This window comes from Lissotriton vulgaris, chromosome 12 (genome assembly GCF_964263255.1).
Source record: "Lissotriton vulgaris chromosome 12, aLisVul1.2, whole genome shotgun sequence".
Classification (NCBI taxonomy): domain Eukaryota; kingdom Metazoa; phylum Chordata; class Amphibia; order Caudata; family Salamandridae; genus Lissotriton; species Lissotriton vulgaris.
The window spans coordinates 156,136,110-156,156,423 of NC_141700.1; the positions used below are offsets into that span (position 1 = coordinate 156,136,110).

Sequence of the window (20,314 nt, forward strand, 5' to 3'; positions counted from 1 at the left end):
AAAGTTTGTATATCTGCTTACATGCTGGCCTTAGTCCAAGAACTGGCATGAAGGATTCAGTCACACGATACATAAAAATTAGACCCCCCTCCCCAGCAAAATATATGAAGTGGCGGAGAAGGCGGGATGCAATGATAACAAATGCAAGTAAAATGCCCACCCCCCTCCACTAGCATTACAATACAGCATAACTGGGGTACAGCGGGCCACTCAGACCTATGCCTTGGTGTCAGTGCACCTGCTGCACTAATGATACTCGCGGCCCTCCTCTTCGGTCTCCACGTCCCTCGTTTTGTCTGTCGTGCTCTCTTCCCACTATTTTCTAAGCTGTCTCTTCCCTTTCACACTTTCCTCCTTATCCCCTCCTTCTGTCTCTCTGTCTCTCTGTTCCCCCTTTCAACCCCTCGCTGAGCCATTCCTATCTCTCTCAGCCACATCTTTATTTCTTGCTCCTTTGTCTTCCTGTACCCTTTATGCTCTTCCTGATCTCCTTTCTCTGTATCATTATCCTCTTTTCCCATTCTGTAACTTTTCTTCTCATTTCTATTTCTCTTCCTTTTTTCATCTCTTTTCTCTATCTTGTCTCAATTACTCACTCAGTATACTCAATATCTACTCCCCCCACCCCACCTTCACCGAAGAGTAAGCAAACAGCTATGCCCCGGGTAGGCCCTATTTTCGTTTTGTCCCAATGCTCCCTATTGTTGGCATTAACCCCTTGCATGCTCCCGTCGGCTACCTGCCTAGTGCTGCCGTCGTCCAACGGCCGACGAGGCTCTGCCCACCTAATAGAACGCCCGCACCGCGGCGGAAAATCCGCTGCGGTTAAGGTGTTAACAATATCCTGTTGATGAAACACCACCATGCCTGTGCTGTGTAATGAACATTTTACCCTCCAGTTTATCAATGTAACTGGTTTTCCTCCCTCCTCTACGTAGTTGGAAGCAAGCCTTGCCGATGCCAAGAAGCAGCTGCAGGATGAGATGCTTCGCCGCGTGGACGCTGAGAACCGTCTCCAGACCGTGAAAGAAGAGCTTGATTTCCAGAAGAACATCTATGCCGAGGTGAGTCCTGGTGCACTTCAAAACCCTGGAACTGTGCCCAGCTGGTGAGCCATCCCCCAACTCAAAGGCCCTCCAGGATGTGCTGTCCGTGCATCTTCTCTGAGCCATGTCTTGCATAACCACTGTGTGGCATACATTAGGATTTCCCTTTGGACAGCGCCTCGAACATAGCAGAATGCTTCTTGTAGCGTTACCGTAGCATGTTAACATCTGGGGTTCGTGAAATCTGAAAGTCTCTAGATTTTCGCATATTGGGTTGGGGTTAGCCATTTCCACTTCTGAATCCTTTGCGAGCTTGATTGGTGATTCTGAGTTGTTGTTTTTTAATTTGGGAAATTCAAACCAGTATCATCAGAACACTGACAGCTTCCACCTGTCCCAAATTAGTACAACTTAGAACAGATTTTTAGTCTGATAGAGATAATAGATTTTTAGACTATCTGTCTCATGATCATAACCCCCATGCCAAAATCTGCAATAATAAATGAAGGTTGACCACAAGAAGTTACCCCTTTCTCCTCAAGTCAAAACCCTGATCTTAATATCTGGTGTGTCCACCTTCTAACAGCTGTGTAAATTCCTGGCATGGTTTGTAATGGAGGTGAGGTCCACTTTTTCATTACTTGGATTGCGGGTGCTTCATGAAAGTTGTGCACCATGATTATAAGTCACTATAAGGAAGTCTATAACATCTCTCTTCATCCGCATTGCCTCCACTACATCGGCTTAACAGCCACATCGCGGAGTACGCATATAATTCCAATTTTTAACTCAACATTGACTTACCTAGATCTACCATGCATTGCAGTTATGTCAATGTAGTTGACGCAATCTTGTTTCATGAGATGTATGACAAGCAATCTAATGATAATATACGTTGTCGGCTCCCAACATTAAATGTTAAGTAAGGATCGTAGGGTGTTGTCAGTTTTATTTATTTAGGGAAGGTGATTCCTGGAAACATTTAATAAGCTGCTTGATAGGGTTTGAAAACCATAGGCTTGCAAGTGCAGCAGTGAAAAAAGGCCGAGCGGCTTGCCATTCAGTGGTTAGGACACATCAATGCCATATATGGTAAAAGGCCATGACCAACATATCGCTCTCCTGCCCACTCTGCCCAATCCGCTCCAGAGGTTCCATTGATGGACTTCCGCTCTAAGCAGCATTGATCCACACACACACACAAGTGTTCCACACTAATCAATAAACATCTCCCATCTCTGTCCTCTCTGTATCCAACTACAGCAGATTCAGAAAACATGTCAAAAACTGACCCTTTTTTTCTGGTTGACTTTTTAGCACTAAGACAACCTCTTGCAGGGTAATAAATAGCGCTTTATACATTCTAAATAAATAAGTGTACACGCCACGTTATTTGTCCATAATATTAATAAGCATCCTTAAATAAGCCACATACATTGAAACAATTAATATTGCAATCTTAGACTACACAGTTACCGACAAACACTAAACAATTATGAATACAATTGTTTGCAGAGTTGTTGTAGATGGGGGTCCCAATTCTTGTGAAAGTCCAATAGACCAAGGTTTCGGGAAAGGCCAACACATTACCTTGGGCGAAGCCCGTGTAGAGAATTTTTAAAAGAATTGAGAAAAATGGGCTATAACTTCCTTTGTCCATTTGGTTTTTTGTTGGGGTTTGTGACTGAGTTATCCTGATTTTTACAGGAAGTCCGCGAGACAAAGAGGCGGCACGACACCCGCCTCGTGGAGCTCGACAGTGGACGCCAGCGGGAATTTGAAAGCAAACTGTCGGACGCCCTGCGGGAAATGCGTGCCCAACATGAAGATCAAATTAAGCAGTACAAGGATGATTTGGAGAAGACCTACCATGCCAAGGTAATTTTGGAAGATCAGTTTTTAACGAATGCATTAATGAGGTAAATTGCTAAACAGGGGAAGCTCCTCCATTATGGCGGAGGAGCGTTGCTGCGTCTGCAGAGGCAAAGGACAAAAATAAAATGATAATAAAACATTTTAATTATCATTTTATTTTTCGTCCTGTAGGCTGGCACTGCAAACCGAGGGAGCGGCGTGGCCACCTACATTGACGCTGCAGTTACAGCACCAGGGAGGCGGGGGCAGTTGGGGGCACTGCCAAGTGCTCATGGCGGTTTGGCCGGCCAATGTCATGCGCACTTGGCCTTGCTCCTCCTAGCTGCGTTGTACAGCTGGTTGGAGAAACCAACACAGGCTCCCAGTCTATGTCTGAGTACTGAACCAAGGCGATCAGATTATTTACAGCGCTGCTCACATGCCTTTTTGGGTTTTATGTGGTCGAAAAACTCAAAAAGCTCGAATTGTTTTTAGACATTTGAAATTCTGCTTAAGCTTAGTCGTTTTATTCTTGTCAAGCTATTTTATTTATTTTGTCAGAAGCTGACTGATTTCAATTTTATTTTGATAAAACAAAATAAAGCATGTCCATGTTTAGAAATAGATGATCTTCCATACACATTCACCACATGACCTCATTGCTGACGCTTCCATAAAGGATGTTAACAGGTGATATTTTTGCTACACCTTTCTTTTTTTGGAGGGTAGGAAGCAGTGGAAGCTTGTCTACTTGAGGATGAAGTTGGGGCACCCGCTATTTTTTGCAGTCTACAGTTTACGTATTCAAAATGATATGAAAATTTACTACAATAGATACACTAGAGACTCATTTTAATATTTGAATATTAAAACGAAAGGAAAGGAAAGTCTGGTCCTCTGCTAAGATATTAAAACATCTGGAGTGGAGGCGAGGCGTACCCCAAGAGGTCTGTGGGTGACTTGAATTCTAGTCTGACATGTTAAGGGCTTGTTTTTTTTTAAAGAGATTTTTATTGATATAAACAACAACACTGTTGTTCGTACAGCAAGAGAAAGAGCAGACTGCGTGCACAATGTAGACCAGTAATAATACAGCATTTGTTGCGAAGGTCCCAGGGCATTTAGTCAAAGAAAAGGACATCGATTAATAAGGCGAATAATATAAACAACAGAAGATAGCCAACAATGTGAGCTGTCTTCAGCAGGGACCAACGATAGAAACCACAAAAAGGTTGGTTGAAACAAGCCGGACAACAAGCAAACATGGCAATCATGCATCCCCTTGTCCATCCCGCAGCCTTAACACCGCCCACCCAAAAAGATCTTAGGGATCAAGGCAGCACTCTGTGGAGGTGTTGGCGGTGTTAGTGGTTAAAAGCGGTGTTGGGGAGCTGCATGTTTAGAGCCTGATTCAGGGTTTGGCGGATGAGTCCATAACACACGTGATGGATACCTTGTCCACCATATTACGAGTGTCATAGGATATAACGCACATTTAATAAAGCAGACAGGAGGTCTGTTGCATTTGTGATGGACTACCCTTTGCTAAACTCTAAATGAGGCCCTTATTCTTTCCTCATTTCATGAGCACTAACTTAACAAAAGAACTTGGCAATGTTAGCTTCCACATTTCTCTACATGATGCTCTACTTTTGGACAGAGTAGCTCATTAGTTAGGTATTTCCCTTGAATAGAATTGGCCCCAGCTGAGCATTATTGGTATGAATAATGCCCCCTCCTGCTGGCCATCATGGAGGAGGGTATAAATAAATATCACATTGGGTCATGACATGAGGATCAGGACCCAAAGACATGGACACCATCTGGTCCTGCCTAAGAGACACGAACACTTGATTCCTACACACACCATTAAAATGGCCACTGGTAAGACAAGGGTGCAGTCTGTGTGCTCTCCATTAAACTTATGATTTATAACTCTGTCCAAGATTGATTGTAGAAAGTCTGTTTCACATGGTCATGCTGCTGTAATTATGCGGCAGTGGGGTACCATATTATGTATCGGGGCTGCCGCCATTAAGTGACATCAAAGGGCGGTTTATGCACATTCTGTGGCATCACTGTTTCACCATTCTATCACAATGACCCACATTAATACTGTCTGAGCAAAGGTTTCACATCAGTAGAACCAGTTTAATACCTGAGTCCACCTGTCGGAAAAGAAAAGGTGATGAGTTTTAACCTTCGCAAAAGGTCTGTCATTGTGCAGCCCAGTAAGTATTGCTTTTTTAGTAAGTTTGGGCCATTTGAGTTAAAAACATGTTTTTTTGTTGAAAGCAAATTATGGAGAATAAGGGGGGATTATGAGGCAGGTGCAGTAAAACCATAAATATGTGGGCAACGCAGAGGCTCCGGAATCAAATATGTTGGTGGCCCTTGTTATGTCTTTCTCAGTATAAGCATTAATAAAGGAGTATTAACAAATTACTCAGTGTTTATGGTTGTACCCTTACAAGATCACATTTCCTTTCAATTTAAATCTCTTTGTTCTACATATAAAGCATGATATATTAGATCACATGTAACCCAGAATTGACTATTGGGTGCCTGCATCCAAAACTGGCAATTCAGAGGTACTCAAGATTGTGTTAATGAGATTAAATTGAGAGCAGTGACTTTTGCAGCATTTCTTATTTCAGGAATTAGTTCCAATGTGAAATTAGTTCTTCGTCATTGTAAGAAAGATTTACCTATTTTAAATATAGACATTTAGAACATTTTTTTAACTGTTTGGACAGTTTGGCTGGGAAGATGATGTAGTTGCTTTTAAGTGCCATGATTCTAGTGATGACTGGGCGTGGCGCTATGTAAGAATGTCAAGAAAAAGTATAATGGTGAACTATGTAAGGAGGTTAAAAAAAATAGTCAGTCTAATATTTTCTTGGTCAAATAACCCTGTTACGCTCATAAGACAGCCATTAGTACAATTGTGAATGCACGGCTCACTTGTTCTTTGTATGCTCGTTAATTGTTCTTGTTGGACTTCAGGGGTCTAATGCTTCAGCGAAGCACCCAAATGTGCCCTGCCTCTCCCAAGCTTCCTTCGACCCATCACAAACCATTCCTTCGCTTTGACTGACTCGAGGTATATTTCCTCTCTTCTCTTCGTCTTTCTACCCCTAGCTGGAGAACGCCAAGCAGTCGGCAGACAGGAACAGCCACCTGGTCGGGGAAGCTCACGAAGAGATCTCGCAAACCAGGATCCGCCTGGACAGCCTGTCTGCGCAGGTCAGCCAGCTACAGAAACAGGTGAGACAACCACTGTAAAGCAAAACCCTACCAGTCCACTAGCTGCTTTCCGCGTGTACCTGGAAGCCATGTCCTGAACAGCGGGTTTGATGAGGGTTTTGAGGAGCAACCTAGCTTGCTGCATTTCTCAAAGGAGGCATCTGCAGGCCCCACACAAAGTTATTTAACTTGAAATGAGATGACTCTTCATCTCCACATCCCCTACTAAATTATATCTCCGCAGGTTCTGCTAACAGAATACATACTCTGCACCCAACAACACTGTGTTACAAATGGCTACTTCCTATAAGTGACTAAACTTTTGCATCATCTACCGCAAGGTGGTGATACGTACAGAGTAATACAGGTATCTTCATGCTTCAGTGTTATTAGATCTTTAAGGAAAACTTTTCCTTATATCCCATTAACAGCACAGAAAATATTGGTTCTTGCCAAGATTTCATCGAGGATTGATAATTGCAATGCGCTTTATTTAGAAATCAATAAATTATCTTTGAGAAAATTGCAAACTGTCTAAAATGCTGCAGCCCAGCTTATTTTGCACATTCCTAAATACCAATACGTTTCCGGTGAACTTTCTAAATTCCATGGGCTTCAGAATTATTTTTTCAATCCCTCTGTATTGCTCATGAAGCCTTACCCAGATCAGGACCTCGGCTCATTGGATCAAAATGTCCTTGGTACTCGCCAACCAGGCCACTTCGGCTAAACACAATCTGGTGTTGGTTCCTAAATTTCTGCGGGTGAGGTGGGGCGATAGATCCTTCTCAGTGGCCACAGCTACACTGTGGAACACTCTTCCCTTCCATTTAACAGGTATAGAGAATCACCATGCCTTTAGAAAGGGTCTTAAAACCTGGCTCCTTGTCAGGTAGGAACCTACAGTCCTCCTGTTTTTGGGTTGTTCTTGATTGTTCCAGGTTAGTTGGTTTCTTGCGGTAACAGAGGCTGGAAGCCTTCTGGTATATGCACCCTTTATAAATTTGTTTTTCACTTCTTTTTATTGCATTTACACACAACTTTTAAAATGATGACAAAACTGCACCACCTAAATCTGTCTTTGCCCTGTGGGTGAGAGGTCCATCCACCGGCCAGATTAAAACTCCACCTGTAGTTTAAAAAGGTTGGTGCTACAGAATGACCAAACTGCAACACCAGTGATTCGCATAGATCAGTTTCTTTAATGCCCAAGCATCAGAGTACAATCACGCAAATACGCTCCTCCACTGGTTATCATGGTGGCCTTTTGTTCAAGCCATAAATGTACTATTGGTCTGGAAAGTTATACATCTTTTTGAAGCATTGTTGTAAGAAGACCCTTGAAAACCAGTGACTTGAAACTCTTGCACTGAACTCTGTGGTGGCCATCAGGTCCCAAGATAGAATCCAGCAAGGGAAGCTCAGACTGCCACTCTTTTCAGGTCAGTTACACTGGGCAACAGTATATAAAGTGTTATTTTAAAACCCCTAGAGAGGCCAGATGTGCAGTATGAAGTGTTATCAAACAGTATGCTATTAACACGGATGTCTGTGGACAGTGGAAATTTGACAAGGGCGGATAAATGTAGATTTTGCGCGAACATGCCTACTGCTGTAGGTGGCTGATGGAAAGCCGAGAGAGCATACAGCAGCTCTTTCCCAGGCGATGACCATCTCTACATTATGGAGGGGGTAACTGGAATGAGGTGTTTCCTCGTCTGAGGTTATACAGCAACATCTCTATAGACCTAAGAGTATAAAAAGAAAGCACCAGTGCCACACCATGAGCTCTACTGTCTCATCTTCTAACGGCAGGGGTTTTGGGAAAAGGTTGAACCCATAAGCTGGGGATAGAGAATTTGTTGTCCTTGCTCTGCTACGGTTGATGCTTGGGTTGTTTGTGAAAGCTACAGATCAAAAAACAAAATCATGCCTTGAATTATCTTCTGTTCCAATTGGCAGCTGGCCGCAAGGGAATCGCAGCTGCGCGACATGGAGGAGCAACTCGCCAGAGAACGGGACAACAACCGGCGCCTGTTGTCGGAGAAGGACCGGGAGATGGCCGAGATGCGGGCCAGGATGCAGAAGCAGCTGGATGAATACCAAGAGCTGCTGGACGTCAAACTGGCTCTGGACATGGAGATCCACGCCTACCGCAAGCTGCTGGAAGGAGAGGAGGAAAGGTGAGTGACTGTCTCTCAAGTTGGACCTACAAAGCTGCTACTCGCTGGGCCACGGTGGACAGTGGACAGTAAACAGCGAGGAGATCTTGGAGAACTTGAGTGCGTTCTTCCACATCTTTCATTCGTTGAACCAAGGAACAGTCAATAGAATATTTTATCTGAAGGAAAATTGGGAGCTAGACAGTGCCTATGATAATTTTCACAAGCAGCTATTAGTGAGTGGAATTATGAGAAAGACTATGGAGAAAGGCGAGGGGTTGCCTCTCTCCGGTGCAGTTTGCGGGTGTTACTAGTTAGAAGTCGATACCGATTGTGGGTGACTTTGGTGATTTTTGGAGTGTACGATTTGGTTGCACTTGTGTATGTTTGAGGTTGGCCTCCATCTAGTCTAGAGGGCACAGGAAGGTCCTGTTTGACACACTATTTCTAAAGTAATTTACATCGTAGGCTTTAGAGGAGCTGACTGTAAAGAGTGTATAAGGCATCTAAGTAATATCTACGGGCAGGCTGTGCCCAGTGTGGGTGGCTCTTTCTTTTCTGATGAGCCGGTGCTGCCTGATGGATATTGCTTTTCAGTGGGAAGGTGTGGAGAGTCTGCACGCTACTTCCAAATTTGTTGGCGGTCCATGCTGCTAGTGAGCATGTATTGTGGAATGTAGAAACATAGTTAAGAACACTATCCGCAAGCCTATGGCATGCACAGTCTACACTGGGGCTGTTAGTGGGCAGGAGGAGTGTGAATAACTTTGAGGAGTATTTGAGAGCAGGTTGTGTGTGGTGCAGGTGGCATTAGTGACCAGAAAGTGAATGGTGTGTAGAATCTGAGTGCTCTTGTTGGTATTTTTGGGAAGAAACCAGTGGCGGCTCCTCCTCTATGGCGGAGGAGCATTGCCCCACTGCGCAAAATAGAAAAAGAAAATTACAATAACGTATCGTTATTGTCATTTTATTTTTTCTATTGCATGTGTGCAGTGTGCTGGGCTGGGCAGCACAGGCGGATGAGCAGTTTGCACTCCCAAAGTGCACATGAACTGTTTGGCTGGCCCTCTTGGGCTGACCAAACAGTTCATGCGCACTTTGCATGTTCCTACCGGGCTGCATTACTCAGCCAGGTCAGGAACATGCTCAGGTTCCCTGTTCGAGTCTAAGCACTGATCTACGGTGCTCAGACCAATCACAACGGTGCATTGCAGCATTGTGATTGGCTCAGGGGAGCCTGTGTGCCGGGTGCTTCCTGCTGCCGGCCGGACTGCAGAGGAAGAAGAAAGATGACGCAGAGGACACAGCGGCCGGCCGCTTTAAGGTGTTTTTTTTTGTTTTTTTTTATTAATTAACCCCCCGCCCCACCACCCCTGTCCGGTAGCAGCCCCTACTGGAAGAATCTAGGTTTTTTGTAGTTGAACAGGGAGCAAATTGTAGAGCAGTTAGCCCCTTAGTGCTGGTGGTAGGGTTGTGTGGTGCGCTATACCATCTGTTTATGACGCAAGTTGGTTTCGTTGGTGTATGATGCAGTTGTCTGTGACAGAGTGATATTGTACTGGCTCCTTGTTCTGGTAGTACTGTTGGGTTGACGACTGGAGAGCGGGTAATGGTTGACGCAATAGAACCCTGTTCTGATTCCACCCCTTCCACTCCTCAGGCTGAGGCTCTCTCCGAGCCCTTCGTCTCAGAAGCGAGTGATCTCTAGGACCAGTACGGCTCATTCTACCTCACATGGCTCCGCCAAAAAGAGGAAAATGGAGGACGGAGAGGGCCGGGGCACCAGCTTCTCCCAGCATGCCAGGACCAGCGGGCGCGTCGCCGTAGAGGAAGTTGACCTTGAAGGAAAGTTTGTCCGGCTCAGGAACAAGTCCAATGAGGTATGTTCATGGTAGTAAAAGTGAATATCTTACACCGATTAGGTTCGTGTTTCCGGTGTAGACCTCAGTTGGTGTCTAACTTTTTTGGCTTGTTAGTAAATACGATGCAACAGCGCCTCCTGCTGACCAATGTAAGAATAATACTACAGACTTCCGGCCATGACACTAGCCTTTGACGACATTTTAATTACGTAGCCAAAATCCCTGGATTTCGCGTTCCTGAAATTACGCATTACGCAAAGTTGGTGGGTGGCGCTTTTGCAAAAGTCTGAGCCATTGGCATTCACTCGACTGCAATCCAGTTCATCTTGTTTTGTAGTGCCCTTCCCCTGCTAGGGAACAGCCATATGTAAATCACACTTGGCCCTACTCCTGCAGAAACAGCCTCGCCTGGTCTTGCAGGCAATGTTCCTTCTAGGAGGGAGCACCAGCAAGTCCTTGCTGGTTGTGATCCTGTTAGAGCCTCTATATAGAGGTGCATCTTGTGTTCTGTGGCACAGCAAGCACAGAACCCAAGTCTGGCTATATGTGTGTATTTTAACCCAACCAAACACAGAGGCGATGGGGCAGAAGGCTTATGAGTCTCGAATTCTAATATATAATTTCTGCACACTTTGCCACTCCAGACTTAGGCCCTGATTACGAGTGGTCCAGGACCTCACCGGCAACTTTGCCAATAGTAATTCTGGGGGAGAGAGCTACTGGGGGAGTTACAAAGGGAACACTGAGGGTCTACTTAGAAATGACATGGGATCAGGTGACTCTGGGTCTGAGTTCCTTGGTAATAATTTTATTTTGTCATCGTCTCTACTGTATTCCAACAAATCTCATAATTCCCTTTGGGGTAGTAACCAGCAGCCTTCGTGCAGGTAACAGCAGTGGGGGCGCGTTGGGGGGATTTTGAGGGACGATGCAGAGGGAAAATGAATTATTTATTTAATTTTCCCTCGGCCCTCGCAATCCCCCCCTACCCCCCCAAAGCCACACAGCCCCACCGCTGGTACCTGCATGGACCGCTGCTGGTAGTAACTGCCATTAATGGCCCCAACAGAAACCCAGGACCATTTATAATTAGGGCCCTAGCATGTGGTGGCACAGTAGGCAAAAAAGAAAAAAATGGAACGCAGCCAAAGAAATTACCAGTAACTTAGAGCTTTGCAAGTTTCACACCCATCAACATTTTTCTTACGGCATCCATGTGACCAAGATATCATTTTCAATACATCCTAATGTACATTTGATACCATTGATGAAAGTATTCTATCACCCTGTCTCAGATTCTTGCTGCAAACTATTATTACGCCACCAATTTTGCAGCTTGTGATTCGATATAGATTCACAGGGATCCCACCCAACTGACCGGGAGGGAGCGGTGTGGTAAAAAACATGAAATGAAGATCTTAACACAACCACTTGAATGAAAAGTCTGAGAATGAATGGAATCTTGCTAGGCTCCCATACATGCCAATAGACACGATTAAGGCAGAAAAACTCCAGATTTTTTTAAAGCCAGAAATGGCATTATTTTGCTTGTCTCCCATCTGAAATTGCCTCTTCTTCATTCGAAGTCAATGGGGGGAAATACATTCATCTGATTTTAAAAAAAATAAAAATCTCCCACTTTCTGATTCTAAATTGTTGGCAGGCATAGATTCCTGCCAGTGACATGCGGTTCTGCTTACAGCCCTCCCTCAGACTCCCAACAATCTGTGTTTTTATCAAGAGTTTAAAGTTGTTCCTTACTGGGTCACTAGTGGCAGGAGTATGCAAAACATGTGACATATACAAAGGTTTTAAAGCCACTTTTAAGACACTAGTGTGAACACTCCTCATGCCTTGTGATTTCATTACTTACATATTCTGGTTTCTTTCTCCAGTGATAAATTACAAATCAAATTCACAAGTCATTGCATATGAAGTAATATTCTAACATTGCTTTTGTCAGTTTACGGATGAAATTCTAAACACGTGTATCATTTCATATCTGAATTTGCATCATCCACATGCCTTTCTCTATAATGGATTACATCTCCAAATAGCATTAATAATTTCCATGGATTTGCACTATTTTTATCTCTCTCTCCCTCCCTCTCACTCTCTCTGTCTTTCTCTGTCTGTTTCTCTCTTTAAGTTCAAGCTACACCCCAGGTGTCTCCTTTTCTCTTACCGGCTCCTGACACAAAACTGCTACTTCTTTTCCAAAAAAGCTTGGAAACCAAATCTAGTTATTGCTTTGCCAATTGTAATTCTTCATGATGGATTTACTGAGCTTTGCATGATACTGTAGGTTACACGACTCCCAGAGTAGAGAAAATATAAGCTGTTGACACCTTCTGGCACGCTGGATGCTGCCCCTGTTAAATGTGTATTGAAGGGACCCATTACGGATTCTTGCGGGTTGTTTCATGAAGCACCCATATGCAATAACCTTACTCAAGCCAACTCTACCTCCTCTTACTCCCTCACCTATTACCGGTCATTGGCGACATACAGCGCTCCGCTGCCTTTTGGCTATGTTCACGCTATAGAAATACTGTATACGTACATACAGGATGGTCGAATTTGTTTGGCGCAAGCTTCAGTTTAGATTGATCCACAATAAAACTTCAACTGATAACAGTTCTGGATAAAAAAGTGAAACATTTACTATCCGATTCATGGAATAAACAAATACATTTATGACAAAAATGTACCATTTTCTCTCAAGAAAATCTGTTATTCCCATAAATGAATGCATTTGTCTTTCTCGAATCTGAACTGCATGAAAAGTTAACGTATTTCGAACATGGTGATTTAGCTGATTGTAAAGTTTGGGCTCCAAATAGGAGAGTCCTTTTGTAATTAAAATTTTCCATCATCTTGATGTAGACCTTTCCCTTACACAATCTTGTGCATGTTCTGATGAACCGCTCAGCGCGTGTCTTCGTCTGTTGTGCTCTACGTGTCATTGACCCGGGTTGTGTTCTTGTTTTGCTTTGCAGGACCAGGCAATGGGGAACTGGCAGATTAAGCGCCAGATCGGAGAAGAAACCCCGATTGTTTACAGGTTCCCGCCTAAATTCACCATGAAGGCGGGACAGATTACCACGGTGAGAAGCTCGCCCTAGTTCTGTGGTGACTCCGATAAAAAGAAACAATATATCAGTGCATGATGTTGCCGTACACCCAAAGAAGACCTAATTTTGAGACTCTTAAAAGACATGGGACATTGGGTGTGAGATTGCAGTTCTAAAAGGTTGCCTTCTTGTTACCAAATAAGTACCAAGAAAGGTCCTTAGGAGCAGCACAAAGAAACCCACTTAGAAGTTCAGTTTCTCTCTGTTTACTAGGTAAGCATTATTGCTGCCTTTTAACAGCAACTAACAACATTTTACTGAGGGCAGTAACCAACATGATTTGCCCATCTCACAATGATAGGTCACAGCCAAAGCTAAGGTGACATTATGGGGGCCGGTGCAATTAACAGCCAACATCCCTGTTTCAGACTTTTCACTAAACGTACAATGTAGGCATGGAATAGTTGTTAATTCCAGGATTGTAAGTGTTCACCAATAAAATGGCGCACAACATGATGAATCGTTTTGTACCACCCCGAATGCCACATGGTGGCCCAAAATATTTTGTCAGGCGTGACCTGCCAGGGGAAAATTGGGAGGGTGTCATAATTATCACACTACTTGTATTTATGATCCCTGAGCAAATTCATGTTTGCACAGGGATCAGAATTTAGCCCTTAAATTATATTGAGGGCTTTAGCCTTCTGAAAGGAGAAGCCGATACTTGGCATTCTAAAAAAGCTGTTCAATTCTTTGTCACTAGAGTAAAAGAAGGAGTAGAGTTTTAAAAAAAATATATATTTTTTTGCTTTTTAAAAACATATAAACATAACAAGCATGTTGCATGAAATCGTCCACCATACCCTACCCTCCCCCCACCCTTTCCAGAATCTCACAGAAAATACTACACCTGGATACAGTGGTGCTCCACCTATCACTACATTGCACTGAGCCGTCCGTAGACTCCCCCGCATGTACCGGGAAATCAGGGTCGCCCGTCCCCCTTCTTTCACAGTCCTCCATCCAGACCTTAATATCGTCTCCATTTCCCCCACACTCTATTGAACTTTTTGGGGCAACCTCTAGCTTTGTATGTGACCCTCTCCGCTGCCATGTAAATATCCATGCCTCCACTCCTCCAGTCGCGGAGGCATGGGAGCGCCCCAAGCCCTAGCCACATCTCTCTTAGCCACTACCAATGCCAGTGTAAGAGAAATCAAGAGTGGGCGATTCAGGTCCACATCAGTTGTTATACCCAACAGAACCAGTTTAGGCTCCACCGGGAGGGTCGTTTCCAGTATGGCACTTATTTCACTTAATATCCTGGCCCAGTAGTCCTTGTTTACACGGCAGTCCCAGATGATATGATAAAAGTCTCCCTTCACACACCCACAGCGCAAGATGAAGTAGAGTTGATGTTTAAATGCAGTAAATATATACAAAATGGAGGGTGAATTCAAGCTTCTACTCATGCAAGACATTCCCACTGGGTGTCGGGGGGAAACAATGTCCTTACGTCAGTGCTGTCAATAACTTAAATTATTTAACGCCTTCCATGCTCACGACGAGCTGAGCTCGTCATGACCACACCCGTTTCTATTGTGGTCCTGCACAGTAGAAAAATATTTCAAGCATTCAAGAGGTTAAAGCATCATTGTTGGAAACTTCCTGGTTCTGGATGGAATCTTCAAAAACAGAAACAAATATTGAAAGGTCCAGAATAAGTTCCTGTCCTTATTTTTCGAGCTATTTGCAAATCTAGAAATAGTCTGCAATGACAGAGACAGTATTTTAGTCCCTGTCCATTTGAATGTTTGAGAAGGGCACACATTTTGACATGTCTTTCGTTATACAGATCTGGGCATCTGGAGCTGGTGCCTCCCACAACCCTCCAAGTGACCTGGTATGGAAATCCCAGTCCTCCTGGGGCTCTGGGGACAGCATTCGTACAGCCTTGATCACTGCTAATGGAGAGGTGAGTGTCATTCGTTGTCAACGCCTTTAAGTAGTGCCAGCTGTAATTAACTATGCCGTAGCCCTAATGGCCATTGAGGCTTGCCAGCCTCTACGAGAAGACGAGAGAATGACCAGATTACTTTACTTTCTTTGCTTTATTCATGAATTAAAACACAAATGATGCGCGCAAATACCAGAGATTGATCTCAATAGTATAACCGAGAATTACGTCATATGGGACCCTCTGTTCTGTATATTCTGCCATGTTTAGGCGGCAGCTTGTTTTCTTTTTCTACTTTTATTCTTTTGATTTATTTTGTATATGTTGTTGAGTTTGGGTGTGAATATATTGAAGTTGTGCAACTGGCCGAATGCGCGAATGAGTCGGTAGGCCGATGAATTGATGCATGAGTGCTACGATGAGTCACGGATCACATGTATGATGACTTGATGAATGCCTAAACCCACTACTGACTGAAGAGGCACTTTCATTCAGCCATTCCTGTTGCTCTGAAGTGCAGCTCAAGGTAGAATGTGAATTAGTTCCCCATCACCTGTTCCTGGTCTCCAAATGCAGACTGTTTATCGCCCACCAACCCTCCTCACCCGTCCATGCTGCACTGTTGATTCACGCCCGCCGTCAACTTATAATCTCCCAAGTTAAAGAAAGGTTCCTGACTAAACCAACTTTGCAGGCCTAGTTAAAACATCTGCCCAGCCCTGCTCTGAGTGTACAGCTAGCTCCAGGTTAAAGTGTGGTTCTCTGTATGAATCTCAGTAGCCATGTGTGCATCTGAGGCATGGTTCTGATTAGGTTTTTTGATGCAATTTGTGCATCTCCTTCCTTTTTTGGAAGCTGTGTGTAAATTTCTCATGAAAATTTCAAACGCAACATCTCACTTTCACTGAATCTAAGATACAATGTTCGATTCCTCTGACATGTCTGAATTCTATGGGTATCGGGTATGTCCAATCACACATTTGAATGGCATTGAGCTTTAAACACACAATCAAACCTTGCAGCACTTCACTTCCATCACAGTTTCAACAAAATATACATTTCTGTTCTTCTTCTCCTTTAGGAAACAGCCATGCGCAAGCTGGTCCGCACTGTGGTCTTGAATGATGAGGACGATGACGAGGAGGACGATGATGAAGTTATTATCCAGCACCACCACCATGTAAGTTTGCAAGCAACTGCATCCCGAACAATGAAAATGGCAGGCAAACAAGTGATGAAGTTCCTTTGAGGACTTCAGCGGCAGTAGGTTTTCTGGTGACTCTTGCACCTCCTACTCCATGCTAGGCTACTTGGTGGTCCTGGATCTCAGAGCAACCTAGGAAGGAACATATGCCCAAGCCATTCTGATTGGCTGCCCAGTGTCCACTTAGAATTACCTGAACACAGAGATCAATTTTAATTGGTCGAAAGGACAGTCAAAATGGCTGACACAACCTAGTGAAACAAGTAAGTCTTGCACAGCATGTTCCTTTCCTTAAAGAAGTAGGGCTCATTTCAGTCATACAACTTACACCAAACGATTTCTGTGTTTAATCTTTGACCAGAGCTAAGATGTAATACAGAATAGTCCCCTCTCAAATCCATAACCCTCAATTGCATCGCAAACCATGTTTTTTTTAAAAGTGGGTTGAGTCGAATGGTTCCAATGCGAACCAGTGTGATTCAGTGTAATTCCTGGATGTAAGTGCTTTATTCTCTCTAAATATAAAATTCATTAATGAAAACTTCAACTTGAAATGTCAATCGTCACTTTACTACATCCTAAATAATTTGTCAGCATTGGATTAAAAGATTTGACAAACAATCATGCAGTTAAAAGCTCACACATGTATTTTCTGCAACTCTATATAAAATTGTTCTCTGAATAACCTCCCCTCCCACGAAGAGAAATTAAGTTTGTATATTGTCGCACATTGATGACATCATTCTTAGTTTTCCTGCATTGAGCCCCCAAAATCAATCAACTCTTCAGTGGAGAAATATTGTCTTCTGGCTTGAGACATTTGCTGCCACTGTGAAAGCAGAAGTTGCTGACATGCACATATACACTGTGATTCATTGCTTCTCAACTTTGAGGATTGCAAACAAAAGCTCTGAATAATGCCTTCTTCTGACTCTCACTTTGAACATGACTGCTCTCTGTGCCTTGATTCTGGCTTGAACTCTGTTAACAGATGCCAGAATGTTTGTTGTGCAGTTTTCTACATTCTGCACTTCCTTCACTCTGATGCATTGAAAGAGTTTCTTTTTCTGTACTGTCTTTTTGCTACCTCTTCTCTTTCTTCAATGTGGATCCTGGCATCTCCTCACAGCATGTTCTCCCTCTTTGACTCTGTAGGGAGCCCACTGCACTAATAACTCTGGCGACCCAGGGGAATACAACCTTCGTTCTCGTACCATCGTCTGCGGCTCTTGCGGGCAGCCAGCCGAGAAAGCTACTGGTGTCTCCCAGACCGGCGCCACCGGCTCCGTCTCCTCTGGATCCACGGCCTCCAGTGTGACTGTGACCCGCACCTACCGCAGTATTGGGGGCACTACTGGTGGCAGTTCCCTGGGGGAGAGCTTGGTGACCAGGTCCTACGTCCTTGGCGACACCAAGCAACGTGCTCAGGTGAGTTCCTGAAAGATTTCCTGCACACGACTTGCGAGAAGTCATGTGGGTTGATGTAAAGGCTGCAGGGGGCAGTTGAAAGCGTTTGTCGAGACTCCTTGTCTGGACACTCTTACTCTTTAGAATGCAGAAAAAGTATGACTAACGTATGCAAATGTTCATGTGATAACATCCAATTTTTGCTTTCAGCTTGCTGTCTTAGGTGCCTTTTTACAGGATGACACTGCTGTGTGCAGTAATTTTATCTCAATAAAACCAACACCAACTGTGGGGGAATCTGGGCAGTGTAGAGAGATTACCTAAGAGTGTGAGGAGAACCCCAGCACTTTACTGCTGGTCACCACCTCAGAAAAGACAGTACAGCAGGCGAGAGCAAGTCTCATGAGCCAACCCATTCTGTGCCCCAGTTCTATGCTAGACTTAGGACCCAAGCCATGAAAGCTTGGTGGGCAATGCAATATTTTTTGGCAGGACTCACATATATATTTTTTTTAATGCCCTATATTCTTAATGAATACTTGTGACCACAGTATCAGGCTTAAAGTGATATCAGACAAAAGAAAACGGACAAATCAAAGATCTTCCAAATCTCTTTGTTGTCGTCATCGACTGATGCCAGGTTCTTTCGAAGATGGTGTTCAGAGTGCACAGTATCACTGAAGCATCAGAGCACTTGATGTGTTGGGGTGAGGGATATAGATCTCGGCGGAGGTGGAAATCAAAGATCATCAGGATTTGAAATCCTGCAGGGCCGAGATGTTGAACGCTTTCCTATTGGTGGAACTGAGGAATCGTCAGACCATAAGTTTGCTGTTTGCCGACAGGGAGGACCACCTAAGAGTCAGCATCCTGAACATCTTAGGCGAAAATTAATCTTTTGACTTCTGATAGAACAAGGTCAAATATTTGGGATCGAAGGGAAAATAATTTAGAAATGGGCAGGATTATTTGGTTGCCGCCTCCATTTTTAATCCCACGTGCTGGTAGATGTTGCGATCATCAACCATTACCACAACGTATTCTGTTGTAGTTGGAGAGCAGGGCTTTCATAAAAGAGTGTTGTGCCTCGAATGGAGGAGGTACCTTCCGGCACATAAACAGTCATAAAAATTTGCTGTTTTTATGTATGCTGCACAAGGGAGCACACGTGGAAACAGCACAAACGAGGACAAATACAGCATTTCTCCTCATATCCCCTGCTAAAGAACAGGTATACCCTGGTCTTAATTTTGTCGCTGCCTCCTATTTACGCATCCCTTGGAAATAGGAGGCAGCGTCAGAATCAATGGGCGTTGCAGTGTTGCTAAATCCAGCATGAAATGGTACCTTATTTACATGACAGCGTTAAGTTGCTTAACCCTGCCTTGTAAATAAGGCAAGGCCCCAATCGCCATTCCAGCGTCACTGAAAGTGACGTTCGTGTGGCAATAGGGGCTTGTAAATATGCCCCCCTAGAATCCTATTCACACTCACAAAACTAAAGTCTTCATGAGGCTGGTCGATTTAGGTGTGTGAGGATCTGCACTGGGCGACCATGTTGGGCAAGCGGCCATGTCACCCCAAGAAATCTGTCTTTCTCCTTGTAAACTGGAAACCTGGGGTTCACATGCCCTCTCTCCAGGGGTGATCTTGAGCACCATCTTGACATCTTGAAACAGAATGAGCATGGTGACGCCATTGATGACTTCAGTGAATCTTCACTCTGTCCTAGTATTGCTGTGTCCATCACTGGCCCACTGGCTTTAGACATATGAATCATTTGCATAATAGCATGATCTAGCTCATCGAATGGTAGGCCGTAACAAGGGATAGCGCCCACAATATAAAAAAAGAGGAATGTATATTGTAAAGACTAGAGAGTAGCTGTATAACCGGGGCGCCAAGGTTTCTAAAATTGGCGATATAAACACATATGGAGTTCCAACCGCCTTTTCCTATGTAGGCAGGCTAAAAAGGCAAGCACCACCCCGTGCAAATCAGATCTGTGGCATGCCTACTGAGTTACACGGTATGCAAGTACACGCTTCACTGGAGCTTGAGATATGAGAGCCCCCCACATGGTGCGACTGCCTTGTGGTTCGCCGACATCACCCAACCTGCTTCTTTTAAGTGCAATATAAGGGAATGGACAGAATGCACTCGTCAGTGGTAGTGTCCCATCTTTCCAGTGGGAGACGATTCAACGGATGAATCAAAAAATATTGGTGACTTTTAGGTCAACTTCGATCCTGCGCGAGTCACACATACAAAGGAGGGTGTGGCACCTGAAAGGAAAGCACCTAAAAAACATGGTGGTTGGAGTGTTCTACTATCAAAATGTTTCAGTGAGACAAATATTCTATGCTGATGTCTGAAGACACCCACAAGTCACTAGTTAAACCCAACCAAGGCAGCCTCTGCCTTCAGTCCATTCACAGTCAGAAAACTGAATGTGAATAAATCAGGGGATTCAAAGCAGCATTTAGAATATAAATAGTAAGT

General features: G+C 44.0%; 1 protein-coding gene across 1 annotated transcript in view; it reads left to right on the top strand.

Annotated features, from left to right (window-relative positions):
* LOC147673733 (lamin-A-like) overlaps positions 1-20,314 on the top strand; it is a 126,223-nt gene that overhangs the window by 98,783 nt on the left and 7,126 nt on the right. Inside the window, exons 3-11 of the mRNA XM_086947655.1 lie at positions 939-1,064; positions 2,754-2,924; positions 6,042-6,167; positions 8,109-8,329; positions 9,969-10,188; positions 13,170-13,277; positions 15,100-15,219; positions 16,283-16,381; positions 17,561-17,833. Of these exons, the coding sequence (XP_086803781.1) occupies positions 939-1,064; positions 2,754-2,924; positions 6,042-6,167; positions 8,109-8,329; positions 9,969-10,188; positions 13,170-13,277; positions 15,100-15,219; positions 16,283-16,381; positions 17,561-17,833 (1,464 nt within the window). The remainder of the gene's footprint in view (positions 1-938; positions 1,065-2,753; positions 2,925-6,041; positions 6,168-8,108; positions 8,330-9,968; positions 10,189-13,169; positions 13,278-15,099; positions 15,220-16,282; positions 16,382-17,560; positions 17,834-20,314) is intronic.